We start from the raw sequence: 18,622 nt of genomic DNA, 5'->3' as shown, positions 1-18,622 counted from the left end.
CCGTGCGGTTCTGGCGCTGCAGTCCGGAACCGCGAGGCTGCTACGGTCGCAGGTTCGAATCCTGCCTCGGGCATGGGTGTGTGTGCTGTCCTTAGGTTAGTTAGGTTTAAGTAGTTCTAAGTTCTAGGGGACTTATGACCTAAGATGTTGAGTCCCATAGTGCTCAGAGCCATTTGAACCATTTGAATAGTCGATCTATTGCCAATTCCCCCAACGCTTTTAGACATTCTGACGGAATGTTATCTATACCCTCTGCCCTACTGGTCTCAAGTCCTCCAAAGCTCTCTTAAATTCTGATTCTGATACTGGATCCCCTACCTATTCTAAGCCGACTCCCGTTTCTTATTCTATCACATCAGACAAATCTTCCCCTTCACAGAGGCCTTCAGTGTACTCTGTCCATCTATCCGTTCTCTCCACTGCATTTAAGAGTGGCATTCCCGTTGCACTCTTAATATTAACACCCTTGCTTTTAATTTCGCCGAAGGCCACTTCGACTTTCCTGTATGCTGATTCAGTCCTTCCGACAATCATTTCTTTTTCGATTTCTTTACATTTTTCATGCAGCCATTTCGTGTTAGCTTCCGTGCACTTCCTATTTATTTCATTACTCTGTATTCCTGAATTTTCCTGAACGTTTTTGTACTTCCTTATTTCATCTATCAACTGAAGTATTTCTTCTGTTACACGTAGTTTCTTCGCAGATACCTTTGTTGTACCTATGTTTTACTATTCAAAGTCTGTGATTGCTCGTTTTAAAGATGTCCATTCTTCTTCAACTGTATTGCCTACTGAGATATTCCTTATTGTTGTACCTACAGCCTTAGAGAACTTCAAACGTATCTCGTCATTCCTTAGTACTTCTGTATCCTACTTCTTTGCGTATTGGTTCTTTCTCACTAATGTCTTAAACTTCAGCCTACTCTCCATCACTACTACATTGTGATGTGAGTCTATATCGGCTCCTGGGTATGCCTTACAGTATCTGATTTCGGAAACTCTGTCGGATGCAATCTAATTTAAATCTTCCAGTATCACCAGGCCTTTTCCAAATATATCGTCTCAAAATGGCCAAATGTGTGTGAATTCCTAAGGGACCAAACTTCTTAGGTCATCGGTTCCTAGACTTGCACACTACTTAAATTAACTTATTTTAAACATAGCTGCGCAACAGCAACGGTTCCACGTAATTAGATTAAAACCAGCCGACCAGTTGCAAAGGATAAAGTAATCTTTACCTAGGTTTCGATAGATTTAAATCTATCTTCTTCAGAAGGCGGCAGTATTACATTAACATGGAGTGATATGTCATTGCCATTTTTACAAACATCTCCATAGCTCCATTAGTCCAAATAAAATATAGCCCTGAGAATAGGGTTTGTCAGATAAATAAAATTAAGTACATGGAAGTTGGAGAGCGCATAAGCAACTAATTAATGTAATACTGCCGCCTTCTGAAGAAGATAGATTTAAATCTATCGAAACCTAGGTAAAGATTACTTTATCCTTTGCAACTGGTCGGCTGGTTTTAATCTAATTAAATTAACTTAAGCTAACTTATGCTAAGAACAACACACACACAGCCATGCCCGAGGGAGGACTCGAACCTCCGGCGGGAGTGACCGCGCAGTCCGTGACATGACGCCTTAAACCGCGCAGCTACTCCTCGCGACATATCTTCTTCTCTTGTGATTCTTGAACAGAGTATTCGCTGTTACTAGCTGAATTTTATTACAGAACTCAATTAGGCTTTCCTCTCTCTCTTTCCTCGTCCAAATAACACATTCTCATGTAACTTTTTCTTCTACTCCTTCCTTACAACTGCCTTCCAGTCCCTCATAAATACTAGATTTTCATCTCCTTTTACGTGCTGTATTACCCTTTCAGTATCGTCATATACTTTTCCTATCTCTTCATGTTTACCTTGCGACGTCGGGACGTATACCTGAATTATTGTTGTCGGTGTTGGTTTGCTGTTGATTCTGATAAGAACAGCCCTATCACTGAACTGTTCACTCTCTACCCTACCTTCCTATTAATAACAAATTCTACTCCCGTTGTACCATTTTCTGTTGCTGTTGGTATTGCCCTATACTCGTCTGACCAGAAACCTTTATCTTTTTTTTCCATTTCACGTCACTGACACCTACTATATCTAGAGTTAGCCTTTGCATTTCCCTCTGAAATTTTCTATCTTCTCTACCAGGTTCATGCTTCTGACATACCACGCCTCGACTCGTAGAACGTTATCCTTTCTTTGGTTACTCAATCTTTTTCTCATGGTAACCTCCCCTTCGGTAGTCCCCTCCCGGAGATCCGAAAGGGGACTATTCTAGAATTTTTTCCCCATGGGGAGATCATCATGGTACTTTTCAATTAAAGGCCACATGTCCTGTGGAAACACGTTATGTATCTTTAATGCAGTGGTTTCCATTGCCGTCTGCGTCGTCATGCTGTTGATCATTGCTCATTCTTCCGCCTTTAGGGGCAGTTTCCCATCCCTAGGACAAGAGAGTGCCCTGAACCTCTGTCCGCTCCTCCGCCCTGTTTGAAAATGCCTATGGCAGAATGAGGGTATCTTCTGAAGTCAGAAGTCTTCGGGTGCCAATGCTAATTATTAATCAAAATTTAAGCGGTGGCGTATTTCGAATTCGGAACCGAGGACATTTTGATTAATAATGAGATTCTACCCATAGACTACGGGTCCGAAAATAAAACTGTCCCCAAAGTAAAAAAAAAGAGAAAGACAAATTCAAAAATGTGGAGAAAAGACAATCGAAGAATAAAGTGCCTCACACCTTACCCGTTCCCCGTGAGCCACAACGAGAAATGAGGTTGTGAGCAGGGCACCCCATTTCGTTAAACAGGTGTACCAAGAACCAGCGGATATGATGCAGAGGACATCATGCATCTAGGCAACTCGACACTAGAACAAGCTAGCCCACCAACCATAATTTGTCAGTGGCTCACATTCGTCTGAAATCATGCAGATGTCCCCAGAAACCATTAACGTTCCACTTAAGTGCGGGAGCCATTTAAAGGTGTTTACCAATTCCTCCTATCTATTTTAAATGGCTCCCGTACTTAAGCGGGACGTTAATGGTTTCAGGGGACATCTGCATGATTTCAGACTTCGTAAAATAAAGACTTTCCTGCCTATATTTACGAGGGACACATTTTAAATAATTATTTAAATGAAAATAAATTATTAATATAACACGCTTTAAAGTCAGACTAAAAGCATAAAATAATTTCTCTTAGAACCATCAGATTCCTAACACCATACACATAGGCCGGAAAATTTATGCTTGTGAATTTTTAACAGTTATAACGGTACTTGAATTACGGAAGACATGAAATCCAATAAGGAGATGAAAATGAGTATAGCAGTTGCCAAGGAGACATTAAGAAGAGGAGGCCAGGGAGCTGAGGGAGAAACTGACGAAGTGCTTTGTATGGAGCATATGGACTCCGAGGATAGAGGAAGAAAGAACAGATGCATTTCAGATACGGTTTTGGATGAAGATGGAAAGGATAAAATGGATAGACAAAGTGGTAATTAAGGGGTGTTGATAAAGAGTGGGAGAAGAAAGAGAAATATTGAAGGGAATCATGAAGAGGAAACGCGATTGAGTTTGACAATGACTGAGAAGAGATTATTTACTGATGGGTACTATCGAACGACTTTGAATGGAAGAAGAAGAAGAAGAAACAATATGATGGATAGTATAAGGACAGAAAACCGTTATGAGGAAACGAATAGGGTAGCAAATGACAGCAGTGCATTGAGAGCTAGACGTGAAGACCTGTCCTGGGGCAGAACACTGATCATGATGTAGTTGTAAGATTTATAACATAAAACGGGGGTGCTCACAATAAATAATTAACGCATAAACATGTATGATCATGCTGATCATGATGTATCGCCAATAGGACATGATTATCAGCATGTAAAACGCAATAAGACTTCAAAAGAAGAGCCATTTATATGAGATGAAACGTAGGTCAAGAGCTTTTGACTATTACCTTTTGACTATTACATTTTCACGTTACTGCTGCAGCCAAGTTTAAGATTCTAATGGCCTGCAGAGCAGCTGAGGTGTCGGATATTACTAACAACCCCACCCCCACCGCTACCTAACATTCCGACAAGAAAGCGAGTTCCCACTGCACTGCCATCCAGATCTGAGCTGTGCCTAAAATTTCAAGTCTCTACCCAATCGGGAAATTAGTTTAAAATAAATTTCGAAATTGGTACCGATCAGACCGATAGCAAAATGACCCGTTCAAAACGTGTTAAAATATCGACGCTCCAGTGCCTCTAAATCTTCCCCAGAAAAAAATACGTAACTATGACAGAGCAAAGGTCGGTGTATCTGCCACATCTGCCATTTGAACCAGTGAGACCTTTAAATTATTGTTGGACGTCCCCATTTTTTACAATACAGGCGACCAAAATTAAAGCAACAAACGGAAATTTTGCAAGGTTGCGTTTATTTTGCCACAATACAGTATAAACAGGTGATAGTAAAGTAGAAACAATATAAGGAATACAGAACGTAATCAACTGCAACATGCATAAAGGTAGACAAAAATGTTCTTCGGTTGTTTTATTTTTTTTCAGCTTCACGGATTTACACACACATTCTGACAACTGGTTAATGTGCTGTACGGGGTGTGCCCACCTTTGGCTCCAAAACAGGACTGACAACGTCGGGACATTCTGTGAATGCTGTCATCGATCTCATGTTGAGGCAATAAGATCCATTCTCCCTGCAGAGCTGCTCGCAAGTCTTGCAGAACGGTTGGTGGATGCTAACGTAATGTAACCTGTCTTCCTAGTTCATCCGAGACATGCTCTATGAGATTCAAATTGGGAGACCGTGCTGGCCACATCATGCATGCAATGTATTCCATTTACAGAAAAATATCAACCATCTGTGCTTCATGAGGTCGAGCATTGTCGTCCACCAGTAAGAAATCTGGGCCCACAGCACCTCGCAACAACCGCGCATGAGGTCCCAAGGTCCCGTCACGATACCTGACAGCAGTTAAACCTTGCCGATTAAACAGTACAATTTCATGAAGAGTTTGAGTGGTCAGCATAATCCCTACTCACATCATTAGGTTTCATCTTCGATATGTCTCTGGGCTCTGAAATCGTGTTCCACTTTCCCTCAGATGCGAATCCGTCGAGAATCATTGTCCAGACAAAATCGGGACTCATCTGTGAAAAGAACATTGGCCCATTGTGTGACCGTCCAGATGGCATGTTGGCGGCTCCACTCTGGACGTTCCCTTCTGTGAAGACGTGCTAGAGGTACACATACAGTAGGTCTCAGACAATAAAGGCCACTTTGCCAAAGCCTTCTGTACACCATGTGCCTCGATACAACACATCCAGCGGATGCTGCCTTGTCAGATACCAGTTTCAGTACAGTACTAAGGGGTACCGTCGAGCCCTCACAGTCAAATAATGGTCCATTCATTCCGATATCACACATGGTCGGCCCTTTGCAGGTCTCTGTGATAAACTTTAGGTCTCTGTAAAGTATCGCCTCATCCGAAAAGAACATAACGATTCACATTACGTCATGGGGCCTCATCAGTTTGCAACTCTCCTGCTTCCATTCTTCCTGTGGCTCTCCACAGCAGAGCGCCTGTAGACGTATTCTTTGTGACTGCGTATACAGCGATTGTGATCGTGGGACTACCCTGCAAACACTACCCCGCTTGATAGGTCTCCTGACATCATTGCTAGCGTGGCTGTCCGTTGATCGGAATGTCATCTTCCGTGCAGAACACGATCGTAGCAATATTAGTTGACAGTTTGTTCATTATATCCCGAATTAGACACAGGAAATAGCATTTCGCTGCTTTAATTTTGGACACTAGTGTATTTTAGAAACTTTATTCCATATGAATCTGGAATCTGCGGTTATCACACAAACTGAGGATATCATGTTGATAAGCAGGGGTCATGCTACTCATTGCAACTTTGGTACGGCAGTTGGAAGTAGATCACAATCTTCACATACGTGGCTACTCCCCCTTCTGGACCTCTGTGCTATATTCACACATCCTATGAAGAGACCGCATGTATACATATGCTCATAAGAGATAATGGACTCTTTACAGTTCTGAATCTGTTTTCGAATAGCGTAAAGCCGTGTAGGGCTCTATGGATGTCTTCATCGCCATGATCGAGCATGTTACTTATGCATCCACTCCAGAGGCATCAATAAAATCTAGGAGGTTGGTGGAACAATGATCACCATACCACACACAGTGATGGTGGGGGTCGGGAAGGGAAGGGGGAGGAAGGGGGGTTGGAGCTACCTGAAGGGTGATGTCCCAGTGCCAAAAAAACATTTAAATATTTCTGGTAGCAAGACTAAGGACGAGGAGAACAGTTAATAATATGTCATGCCGACAGTTTCCAAACTCAATAAATCCACAGCTAATGTAAAGTACGCTAAGTCATTAATAGGAATTTTATGTTGCATTCACTTCAGGAGGTATTTCTGCACTTGCGATAACCTGACACAGCTGGAAGCACCAATTCAACTGGTTTTACTGCATAAGCTGTACCGAGTGGGTGAGTACTATCTAAAGACGACTACAGTCTGATGATGATGATGATGATGATGACGACACAAACACCTAGTCCCTGGGCAGAGAAAAACACCCACCCGGCTGGGAATCGGACCCTGGACCCCGTGATCCAGACGCAGCAACGCTAGCCATTAGACCACGAGCTGTGGACATGTGTGATCTTGCGGTCGTTTCTATACACTCTGAACGTTTTAAGCAGTAAAACAGCATACCTTGACGATGTGTTTCAAACCTAATGGCGTTCGGCACCGTGATAAACTATATACCGTAAAGACCCCTGTAAAGCGTTGCTTATTTGTGGATCGTTTTGCTGCCGCCGTCAGTGCATCCTCCATGTTCATAAAAAAAACTGCCCAAGAGATCTGAGGAATGGATGAAAGCCACAAGATCGGTGTGGTTTGTAATCACTCTAGGTCTTCCTTTAATTTATCTAGTAATACCCTATTCAGTTCTAAGGAAAAAGTGAAATTTCCGCTTCTCATTTGTATAAGACTATCACAGCCGCCCTATCTCAAAGACCCGGCATTTATGCTCCATTTCATAAAAGCTTCGAGCGGTCCCGGCTCGAGGGCGGGTAACTGATTCACGTAACAGAAAGCTCTTCGTACATTAAAATGCTGTACGCTGCACACGGTGCCGAAATTAGATGATTAACCGGGGTTTGTGGCACAATCTCAAAAACTAGCTTGTGCGTGGAGGCTGTCTGGCTAGCGCAGAATGTTTGGTCTACACTTTGTACTCTAGAGTGTCACAGTATACCAACATATAAGGCCGCTATCCATCTCTGATGCCCGACCACCACTAATGTCAACAAGACAGGCAAGAGACTTATTCTTCTTTTCTTTCGGTCCTTCTCACCAGATACTCGGCCGTTGGTTTGAAGTAGAAGAAGTGCGAAATTTTGCGCTGCAGCCCATAGACCTTTGCGAGACATTCGACTTTTTCCGGAGTTCCGACAATGGCACGGTGCTGTTGAACCAGTCCCTCAGCAGGGGCTCTGAATCGTTCGACCTGAAGGAACTGACCGTTCTGCCCGACGCTTCCTGGATGGTTAACAGTGAGTCTGTCCATAACATTTATTATTATTATTATTATTATTATTATTTCTTTCTATTCTCAAACGTTATGTCTGGTCAAAAATGTACAGTGACGCGGACCTTGATCAAGCGTGACTTCCTTTTAACTGTACGGTATATGTTATATTGCATTTAGGAACTTTCGGGTCACTGAACATGTATCAATAATTACAGATTTTTGTAGTTGTGTATATACACTCCTGGAAATTGAAATAAGAACACCGTGAATTCATTGTCCCAGGAAGGGGAAACTTTATTGACACATTCCTGGGGTCAGATACATCACATGATCACACTGACAGAACCACAGGCACATAGACACAGGCAACAGAGCATGCACAATGTCGGCACTAGTACAGTGTATATCCACCTTTCGCAGCAATGCAGGCTGCTATTCTCCCATGGAGACGATCGTAGAGATGCTGGATGTAGTCCTGTGGAACGGCTTGCCATGCCATTTCCACCTGGCGCCTCAGTTGGACCAGCATTCGTGCTGGACGTGCACACCGCGTGAGACGACGCTTCATCCAGTCCCAAACATGCTCAATGGGGGACAGATCCGGGATCTTGCTGGCCAGGGTAGTTGACTTACACCTTCTAGAGCACGTTGGGTGGCACGGGATACATGCGGACGTGCATTGTCCTGTTGGAACAGCAAGTTCCCTTGCCGGTCTAGGAATGGTAGAACGATGGGTTCGATGACGGTTTGGATGTACCGTGCACTATTCAGTGTCCCCTCGACGATCACCAGTGGTGTACGGCCAGTGTAGGAGATCGCTCCCCACACCATGATGCCGGGTGTTGGCCCTGTGTGCCTCGGTCGTATGCAGTCCTGATTGTGGCGCTCACCTGCACGGCGCCAAACACGCATACGACCATCATTGGCACCAAGGCAGAAGCGACTCTCATCGCTGAAGACGACACGCCTCCATTCGTCCCTCCATTCACGCCTGTCGCGACACCACTGGAGGCGGGCTGCACGATGTTGGGGCGTGAGCGGAAGACGGCCTAACGGTGTGCGGGACCGTAGCCCAGCTTCATGGAGACGGTTGCGAATGGTCCTCGCCGATACCCCAGGAGCAACAGTGTCCCTAATTTGCTGGGAAGTGGCGGTGCGGTCCCCTACGGCACTGCGTAGGATCCTACGGTCTTGGCGTGCATCCGTGCGTCGCTGCGGTCCGGTCCCAGGTCGACGGGCACGTGCACCTTCCGCCGACCACTGGCGACAACATCGATGTACTGTGGAGACCTCACGCCCCACGTGTTGAGCAATTCGGCGGTACGTCCACCCGGCCTCCCGCATGCCCACCGTACGCCCTCGCTCAAAGTCCGTCAACTGCACATACGGTTCACGTCCACGCTGTCACGGCATGCTACCAGTGTTAAAGACTGCGATGGAGCTCCGTATGCCACGGCAAACTGGCTGACACTGACGGCGGCGCTGCACAAATGCTGCGCAGCTAGCGCCATTCGACGGCCAACACCGCAGTTCCTGGTGTGTCCGCTGTGCCGTGCGTGTGATCATTGCTTGTACAGCCCTCTCGCAGTGTCCGGAGCAAGTATGGTGGGTCTGACACACCGGTGTCAATGTGTTCTTTTTTCCATTTCCAGGAGTGTATATATGTTTGGATGTAGCTGTATTGCGTTGATGTACTGGTGGATATTGTGTGGTATGACTCCTGTAGTTGATAGTATAATTGGTACAATAGCAACTTTATCCTGATGCCACATGTCCTTGACTTCCTCAGCCAGTTGGATGTATTTTTCAATTTTTTCTCCTGTTTTCTTCTGTATATTTGTTGTGTTGGGTATGGATATTTCAATTAGTTGTGTTAATTTCTTCTTTTTATTGGTGAGTATGATGTCAGGTTTGTTATGTGGTGTTGTTTTATCTGTTATAATCGTTCTGTTCCAGTATAATTTGTATTCATCATTCTCCAGTACATTTTGTGGTGCATACTTGTATGTGGGAACGTGTTGTTTTATTAGTTTGTTTTATGGCAAGTTGTTGATGTATTATTTTTGCTACATTGTCATGTCTTCTGGGGTATTCTGTATTTGCTAGTATTGTACATCCGCTTGTGATGTGATCTACTGTTTCTATTTGTTGTTTGCAAAGTCTGCATTTATCTGTTGTGGTATTGGGATCTTTAATAATATGCTTGCTGTAATATCTGGTGTTTATTGTTTGATCCTCTATTGCAATCATGAATCCTTCCGTCTCACTGTATATATTGCCGTTTCTTAGCCATGTGTTGGATGCGTCGTGATCTATGTGTGGCTGTGTTAGATGATACGGGTGCTTGCCGTGTAGTGTTTTCATTTTCCAATTTACTTTCTTTGTATCTGTTGATGTTATGTGATCTAAAGGGTTGTAGAAGTGGTTATGAAATTGCAATGGTGTAGCTGATGTATTTATATGAATGATTGCTTTGTGTATTTTGCTAGTTTCTGCTCGTTCTAGAAAGAATTTTCTTAAATTGTCTACCTGTCCATAATGTAGGTTTTTTATATCTATAAATCCCCTTCCACCTTCCTTTCTGCTTAATGTGAATCTTTCTGTTGCTGAATGTATGTGACGTATTCTATATTTGTGGCATTGTGATCGTGTAAGTGTATTGAGTGCTTCTAGGTCTGTGTCACTCCATTTCACTACTCCAAATGAGTAGGTCAATACTGGTATAGCATAAGTATTTATAGCTTTGGTCTTGTTTCTTGCTGTCAATTCTGTTTTCAGTATTTTTGTTCGTCTTTGTCTATATTTTTCTTTTAGTTCTTCTTTAATATTTGTATTATCTATTCCTATTTTTTGTCTGTATCCTAGGTATTTATAGGCATCTGTTTTTTCCATCGCTTCTGTGCAGTCGCTGTGGTTATCCAATATGTAATCTTCTTGTTTAGTGTGTTTGCCCTTGACTATGCTATTTTTCTTACATTTGTCTGTTCCAAAAGACATATTTATATCATTGCTGAATACTTCTGTTATCTTTAGTAATTGGTTGAGTTGTTGATTTGTTGCTGCCAGTAGCTTTAGATCATCCATGTATAGCAAATGTGTGATTTTATGTGGGTATGTTACAGTAATATTGTATCCATAATTTGTGTTATTTAGCATGTTGGATAGTGGGTTCAGAGCAAGACAGAACCAGAAAGGACTTAATGAGTCTCCTTGGTATATTCCACGCTTAATCTGTATTGGCTGTGATGTGATGTTATCTGAATTTGTTTGGATATTAAGTGTGGTTTTCCAGTTTTTCATTACTGTGTTTAGAAACTGTATCAATTTAGGATCTACTTTGTATATTTCCAAAATCTGTAGTAACCATGAGTGGGGTACACTATCAAAGGCTTTTTGGTAATCAATGTATGCATAGTGTAGGGACCTTTGTTTAGTTTTAGCATGATATGTCACCTCTGTATCTATTATCAGTTGCTCTTTACATCCTCGTGCTCCTTTGCAACAGCCTTTTTGTTCTTCATTTAGAATTTTGTTCTGTGTTGTATGTATCATTAATTTCTGTGTAATGACTGAAGTTAATATTTTGTATATTGTTGGTAGGCATGTTATGGGGCGATATTTAGCTGGGTTTGCTGTGTCTGCTTGATCTTTAGGTTTCAGATAGGTTATTCCATGTGAAAGTGTATCAGGGAATGTGTATGGGTCTGCAATGTAACTGTTAAATAATTTAGTTAGATGTGAATGTGTTGAGGTGAACTTCTTTAGCCAGTAATTTGCTATTTTATCATTTCCAGGGGCTTTCCAATTGTGTGTAGAATTAATTGCTCGGGTGACTTCATGTTGCAAAATTATCACTTCAGGCATTTGTGGTATCATCTTGTATGTGTCTGTTTCTGCTTGTATCCACCGTGCATGCCTGTTATGTTGTACCGGGTTTGACCATATGCTGCTCCAGAAGTGTTCCATGTCTGTTATGCTTGGTGGATTGTCTACTTTAATGTGTGTGTTATCTATTGTCTGGTAAAATTTCTTTTGGTTTGTGTTGAATGTTTGGTTTTGTTTCCTTCTATTTTCACTCTTTTTGTATCTTCTAAGTCGTTTGGCCAATGCTTGCAATTTCTGCTTTTTTTCATCTAATTGCTCTATTGCTTCTTGTTGTGAGATTTTACCTAACCTTTTTCGTTTTTTGTCTGATATTTCATTTCTTATAAATTGTGTTAGCTGTCAGATGTCTTTTCTCAGTTTTTCTATTCTGATCTGTAACCTGTGTTGCCATGCTGGTTTTGTGGGTTTCTTCTGTGTGTTGGTTTGTTCTGATCTCTGCCTAGTGTGTATATTTAGTGTAGTGAGTGCTCCTATATAAACCAGTAGTTGTAACTCTTCCATAGTTGTGTTTTCATTTATTTTGTTGTGTATAATTGTGTTGATAGTTTTTATTGTTGTTTCGACTTGTGGGTTATTTGGCGGTCTATGCAAGAATGGTCTAATGTCTGTATTTGTGTCTTTGTATTCTCTATATGTCAGCTGAAATTTCTCTTCTATATCTAACACGTGTCTCTCTTCGTGTTCTATTTGTGCTTGTTCTGGTGGCTGTCTTAAGATTTCGTTTTCCTCTGATTGTTTAATTGATGCGTGTTGGTCTTTGTTTGTTTGCTCTGGGATGTTTGAGTCCATTACTGTGTTTTCTTCCTCTTCTGATTGCACATTATTTTGTTCCAGTATTTGTTGTACTTGTTGTTTGATGTTTTCTAATTCTGACTGGGGTATCCTGTTATTTTTGATTATTACACGGATCTGATCAGCTAGTCGTTGTTCTGTTAAAAATTTTAATTCCGGGTATCTGGTAATAAATGTTGTGTATACTTGTGATCTGTATCCAGTTGTGTTGGTTCCTAGGTTTGTTGCTTGGTAATAACAGAACATGAGGTGTCGATTAACTTCATCTGACCATCTCATCCTCTGTCTTTGTTTTCCTTCTAGGGTGGTTGCAGGAAGCATATCCTGCAAAACACCTCTATTAGGATTTAAATCCTTTTCCAGTTGGCTAGCAGTGTCGTTACCATTGTGGGCGGGCATAGGGTTCAAGCGTCGTCCCCGACCATGACGGCACTTGTCTCACTTTTTATTTACATTTGACTCGTAGCGATTTGTGTTTTCATCATACTCTGAAATGGCATGTTAGTAGTATCACCCTTCGACAACATTAGTTCCCTCGATAGAAAGCCGCACGGAGTAGCCGCGCGGTTTGAGGCGTCATGTGACGGGCTGCGAGGCTACTCCCGCCGGAGGTTCGAGTTCTCCTTCGAGCATAGGTGTTTGTGTTGTTGTTAGCATAAGTCAGTTTAAGTTAGCTTAAGTAATGTGTAAGTCTAGCGACCAATGACCTAAGCTATTTGGTCCCTTAGGAATTCACACACATTTGAACCTCGATAGAAAGAAAGCAGCTAATACACGCTAATGGGATAATAGGAGGATTCGTTCCAAAAGTGTCCGCTGTTGAAAGCTTTGGTCGATCATATTTATAGCAACAGGATTGGTTCGGCAAGGGAAGGAGATCGAAACATGTATATTTCTTCAATGAGTGACGTTGTGTAAATATCCTACATTAAATCATTATCACTTCTGCAGTGCCTCATAGAATAAAAGGCATCAGCGATTTCATTGTCGTTTTATCTGACGGCGAAAAACTCAGTGACGCCCATGGTGCTACTGTAAGTCTTATCTTTCTCACCTCGTATTCGTTTTCCAACGCACCTCTACTTGAGAAATCTATCAGGGGCCTTACAAAGACGTACTACTGTTGCATGCCTCCGTATCTTTATTGAGTTCGGACAAGGAAGGAGTGGGAGAGTGGGGTCTGAATATCATCCGTTACAAGAACAGTACTAAATACCATTTATTCCTAAATAAAGACTAACTTAAAACCCAAAAACACATAAGATTTAAGTTAATAATTTCATTCTCAGATAAAAGAACAGAAAGTATTTGATTAAGACAACAATATTACACGAACAGCCAGTTAAATTTAAACTCAACCGTAAATCTCAAGAGTAGCAAAGGCTGAATAATAAATTCGTTAATCCCTAGAAGACTTAGAACAGATTAAACAAGAATCAACAACAAATACATTGAATTCAAATTTCAAAATTAGTAAATAAGGTGAAGTCGGGCATTAAATTCCCAGAGAAACTCCGGAAGTGGTCGTGCTTTAAACCCATCGCCTCTGGCGTCACCACTAAGCGGTGCGCCTCACAACCACCCGCCCGAGCAACTCAGGCCGACCGTGGTGACCGAGCGGTTCTAGGCGCTTCAGTGCGGAACCGCGCGACTGCTACGGTCGCAGGTTCGAATCCTGCCTCGGGCATGGATGTGGGTGATGTCCTTAGGTTAGTTAGGTTTAAGTAGTTCTAAGTTCTGGGGGACTGATGACCTCAGATGTTAAGTCCCATAGTGCTCAGAGCCATTTTGATCCGAGCAACACAGATTATCTGTCTCGAAAACACACGTGAAATACAATTTTAAATATAAAAGCAAAGGCACGCACGCACGCGCGCACACGCGCACACGCACGCACACGCGCACACGCACGCACACGCGCACACGCACGCACACGCGCACACGCACGCACGCAGTCATGCAACAGAAATATGCTAACTCCGGTTCCCCGCAGGTTAAGTAAAGGAATCGGTCTCTCCTACGATAATTCAGGCAACGGGAAGAGTATGTATACTAAATACACAGTCACATACGGAACACCTTCCATACATAACGTAAGTAACAGTATTGACAATTACTCAATGAACACTGGCCGCACAGGCGATAACAAGCAAGTAATGAAATCCAACAGCTACATGCAATGCTGTCAATAACACTCATTACATTTATAAACCACCAAATATATTAGTAAGACATATATCAGGATGTAGGCATTAAATAAACAAGTGAAGACGTCAGAAGGATCTTCCCCATTGGAGACTGAACTTAGTCGAAAACGGACGAAGGATTACAGTGGCAATAGAAACGATTTGGAGGTAGAATGTTCACTCGGCAACTGCGATAAGCTAGCAATCACGCTCTTGGCAACGACACAGCCGGAGGCGCACAGGCGGAATTGCACAACGTGCAAATAGCACATGGAAAGACTCTGCAGGACACCACAATTCTAGTAAAGCATTCAAAAACTTGTTCATCCGGTGTTTTGAATGGAGACTCGTCGGGAGCCTGCTTCCCATCCCAAGATGTAAAGTGCTGTAGCCGATGGGTATTACGCATCAGTGGAGGTTAAATTTTGTTATTTTCGCAACACAAGCTGCTCTTTATTTAGCGACTCCTAAAATATAGCCTTTCACTAGAGTTTATTCTCAATATACACTCCTGGAAATTGAAATAACACCGTGAATTCATTGTCCCAGGAAGGGGAAACTTTATTGACACATTCCTGGGGTCAGATACATCACATGATCACACTGACAGAACCACAGGCACATAGACACAGGCAACAGAGCATGCACAATGTCGGCACTAGTACAGTGTATATCCACCTTTCGCAGCAATGCAGGCTGCTATTCTCCCATGGAGACGATCGTAGAGATGCTGGATGTAGTCCTGTGGAACGGCTTGCCATGCCATTTCCACCTGGCGCCTCAGTTGGACCAGCGTTCGTGCTGGACGTGCAGACCGCGTGAGAAGACGCTTCATCCAGTCCCAAACATGCTCAATGGGGGACAGATTCGGAGATCTTGCTGGCCAGGGTAGTTGACTTACACCTTCTAGAGCACGTTGGGTGGCACGGGATACATGCGGACGTGCATTGTCCTGTTGGAACAGCAAGTTCCCTTGCCGGTCTAGGGATGGTAGAACGATGGGTTCGATGACGGTTTGGATGTACCGTGCACTATTCAGTGTCCCCTCGACGATCACCAGTGGTGTACGGCCAGTGTAAGAGATCGCTCCCCACACCATGATGCCGGGTGTTGGCCCTGTGTGCCTCTGTCGTATGCAGTCCTGATTGTGGCGCTCACCTGCACGGCGCCAAACACGCATACGACCATCATTGGCACCAAGGCAGAAGCGACTCTCATCGCTGAAGATGACACGTCTCCATTCGTCCCTCCATTCACGCCTGTCGCGACACCACTGGAGGCGGGCTGCACGATGTTGGGGCGTGAGCGGAAGACGGCTTAACGGTGTGCGGGACCGTAGCCCAGCTTCGTGGAGACGGTTGTGAATGGTCCTCGCCGATACCCCAGGAGCAACAGTGTCCCTAATTTGCTGGGAAGTGGCGGTGCGGTCCCCTACGGCACTGCGTAGGATCCTACGGTCTTGGCGTGCATCCGTGCGTCGCTGCGGTCCGGTCCAAGGTCGACGGGCACGTGCACCTTCCGCCGACCACTGGCGACAACATCGATGTACTGTGGAGACCTCACGCCCCACGTGTTGAGCAATTCGGCGGTACGTCCACCCGGCCTCCCGCATGCCCACCATACGCCCTCGCTCAAAGTCCGTCAACTGCACATACGGTTCACGTCCACGCTGTCGCGGCATGCTACCAGTGTTAAAGACTGCGATGGAGCTCCGTATGCCACGGCAAACTGGCTGACACTGACGGCGGCGGTGCATAAATGCTGCGCAGCTAGCGCCATTCGACGGCCAACACCGCGGTTCCTGGTGTGTCCGCTGTGCCGTGCGTGTGATCATTGCTTGTACAGCCCTCTCGCAGTGTCCGGAGCAAGTATGGTGGGTCTGACACACCGGTGTCAATGTGTTCTTTTTTCCATTTCCAGGAGTGTATATCTGCTCAATGACATTGCTATCCTCAGTCAAACTGAACAAGAGTTATAGGACTTGTTGTATGGAATGAAGAATCTAACGAGTGCAGAATATGGATTGAGAGAAAATTGAAGGAAGACGGAAGCAAGTAGAAGGAAGGAAGTAGAAAAACTTAACATCAGAATTGGGGATCACAAAATAGAGGAAGTTAAGGAATTCTGCTACCTCTGCAGCAAAATAATCCATGACGGACGAAGCAAGGAAGATATAAAAAGCTAAGTAGCACTGGCAAAAAGAACATTCCTGGCCAAGAACGTCTACTAGTGCTTTAATTCGAGGAAGAAATTTCTGAGAATGTACGTTTGGAGCACAATATTGCATGATAGTGAAACATGGACTGTGGGAAAACCGAAACAAAAGAAACTCTAAGCATTTGAGATGTGGTGCTACAGAAGAATATTGAAAATTAGGTGGACTCATAAGCTAAGGAATAATGAGTTGCTCCGGGGTATCGGCAAGCACTCGCTAGAAGAGGGGACGCAATGATAGGACATCTGTTAAGGTATCAGGGGGTGACTTCCATAATATTAGACGGAGCTGTAAAGGGTAAAAAATGCAGAGGAAGACAGGGGTCGGAATACATCCAGCAAATAATTGAGGACGCAGGTTGTAAGTGCTACTCTGAGACGAAAAGGTTGGCTCAAGAGAGGATTTCGTGGCGGGCTGCATGAAATACAAGCAGCCAACATTGCAACCTAATGATGAGGGATTTTAGACGAAACACTAATACCAAAATATCATAAGAAATATAGTGGACATTAATACTCTAGTGGACATTAATACAGCGTCATAAACAATCACCGATATAGTGTAAATCACTGTAGAAGTATACGCTGGCTGTAGAATAACACGTACGTTCTTAAAATGAACAATATTTTATTGTTCTATTAAATGTTTTCCTTCCATAAACACATATATTTTACAATGTGAATCAAAATCTCGCAATGGCATCGATTTTTACATCACAAGAATGGCTCTCTTCTTGTAAAATTACTCTTAACAAGAAGAAAAGCTCTATATCCTAATAATAATTATGTGAGCGCTGACCGCCACAGAGTAATAAACAATATCTCTCTCTCTCTCTCTCTCTCTCTCTCTCTCTCTCTCTCTCTCTCTCTCTCTCACGGCAAGTTACTCCGCATGAGACATCATATATGCCCCTCTTGTGGACGAACGTTTTTGGGCAAATAAACACGAGCGTTCACACAACACTATATCGGTGATTGTTTATGACGCTGTATTAAAGTCCACTAGAGTATTAATGTCCACTGTATTTCTTATGATATTTTGGTATTCGTGAATGACTATCTAAATGTAAATTATAGATTTGGGTGCATATACTGCTGCCAAAGCCTGTGCTGCTTGAAAATTACTGATGCAGCTTATATGCATAGCTTACTTGCTTGCTTCTATTCATTTGTCGAGGATGGCATGAGATGTGATCAGAAACATTTTTCATCATCGCTCAAAGCTTCTGTCACACGCCTTGGGATGTCTCAAAGGGGTAATCTAGCCATTCGGCCAAGCCCCACAAAGGAGAACCAAGGAAAACCTCGGGGTAGATTTACCATCCGTATTTCTCATTTGCAAAGAAAATTAATTGAATTACAATGGAAAAAATTTACAATATGGATTTTTTTGAATGAATTTAAACACTGTTCACAAAAGAAACACAACACCGTTAATCTTCTGTGTCTTGAGGTGAACCGTCGACGCATTGGTTTACGTCAATCTACTATTCCCTTCTATCTGTCATCTCCGGGTAACTGATTGAATTCTATTCCCATTTCACCGTATCCTCGGGGGTATTATGGTTTTCCGCGTATGGTTAACAAGAAAATAAGTCGGTGTAAGTTCCGTGGAAAAGGTGTTTGATCTATGCTGAGCTGAAATAGAATCTAATCTAAAGTTCTTTCTAATTCTCTGTCCTGAGTTCGAAATATTCGGAAGTCATAAGGTGTCCTTCATTTCTATCAACAACCATAGAATGCACTCACTATACACTAATCCAACTGGTGATGCCGTCTCAACTTATGCTCGTCATCTTTCAGATGGACTTTAACACTTGTTGATGTTCTTGTAACTGATCGGCATTCGCTCAGTTGGTAACTTCGCGAGCAACAATTGACATAACATAATTTAC

The 18,622-nt window shown here is 43.2% G+C and overlaps 1 protein-coding gene across 1 annotated transcript in view; it reads left to right on the top strand.

The window, feature by feature from the left end:
* Window positions 1–18,622, top strand: part of LOC126174809 (uncharacterized) — a 56,985-nt gene that overhangs the window by 6,719 nt on the left and 31,644 nt on the right. Inside the window, exon 2 of the mRNA XM_049921184.1 lies at window positions 7,477–7,672. Within this exon, the coding sequence (XP_049777141.1) occupies window positions 7,477–7,672 (196 nt within the window). The remainder of the gene's footprint in view (window positions 1–7,476; window positions 7,673–18,622) is intronic.

This window comes from Schistocerca cancellata, chromosome 3, assembly GCF_023864275.1.
Source record: "Schistocerca cancellata isolate TAMUIC-IGC-003103 chromosome 3, iqSchCanc2.1, whole genome shotgun sequence".
Taxonomy (NCBI): Eukaryota; Metazoa; Arthropoda; class Insecta; order Orthoptera; family Acrididae; genus Schistocerca; species Schistocerca cancellata.
This window is presented reverse-complemented; position numbering and strand designations above follow the sequence as displayed.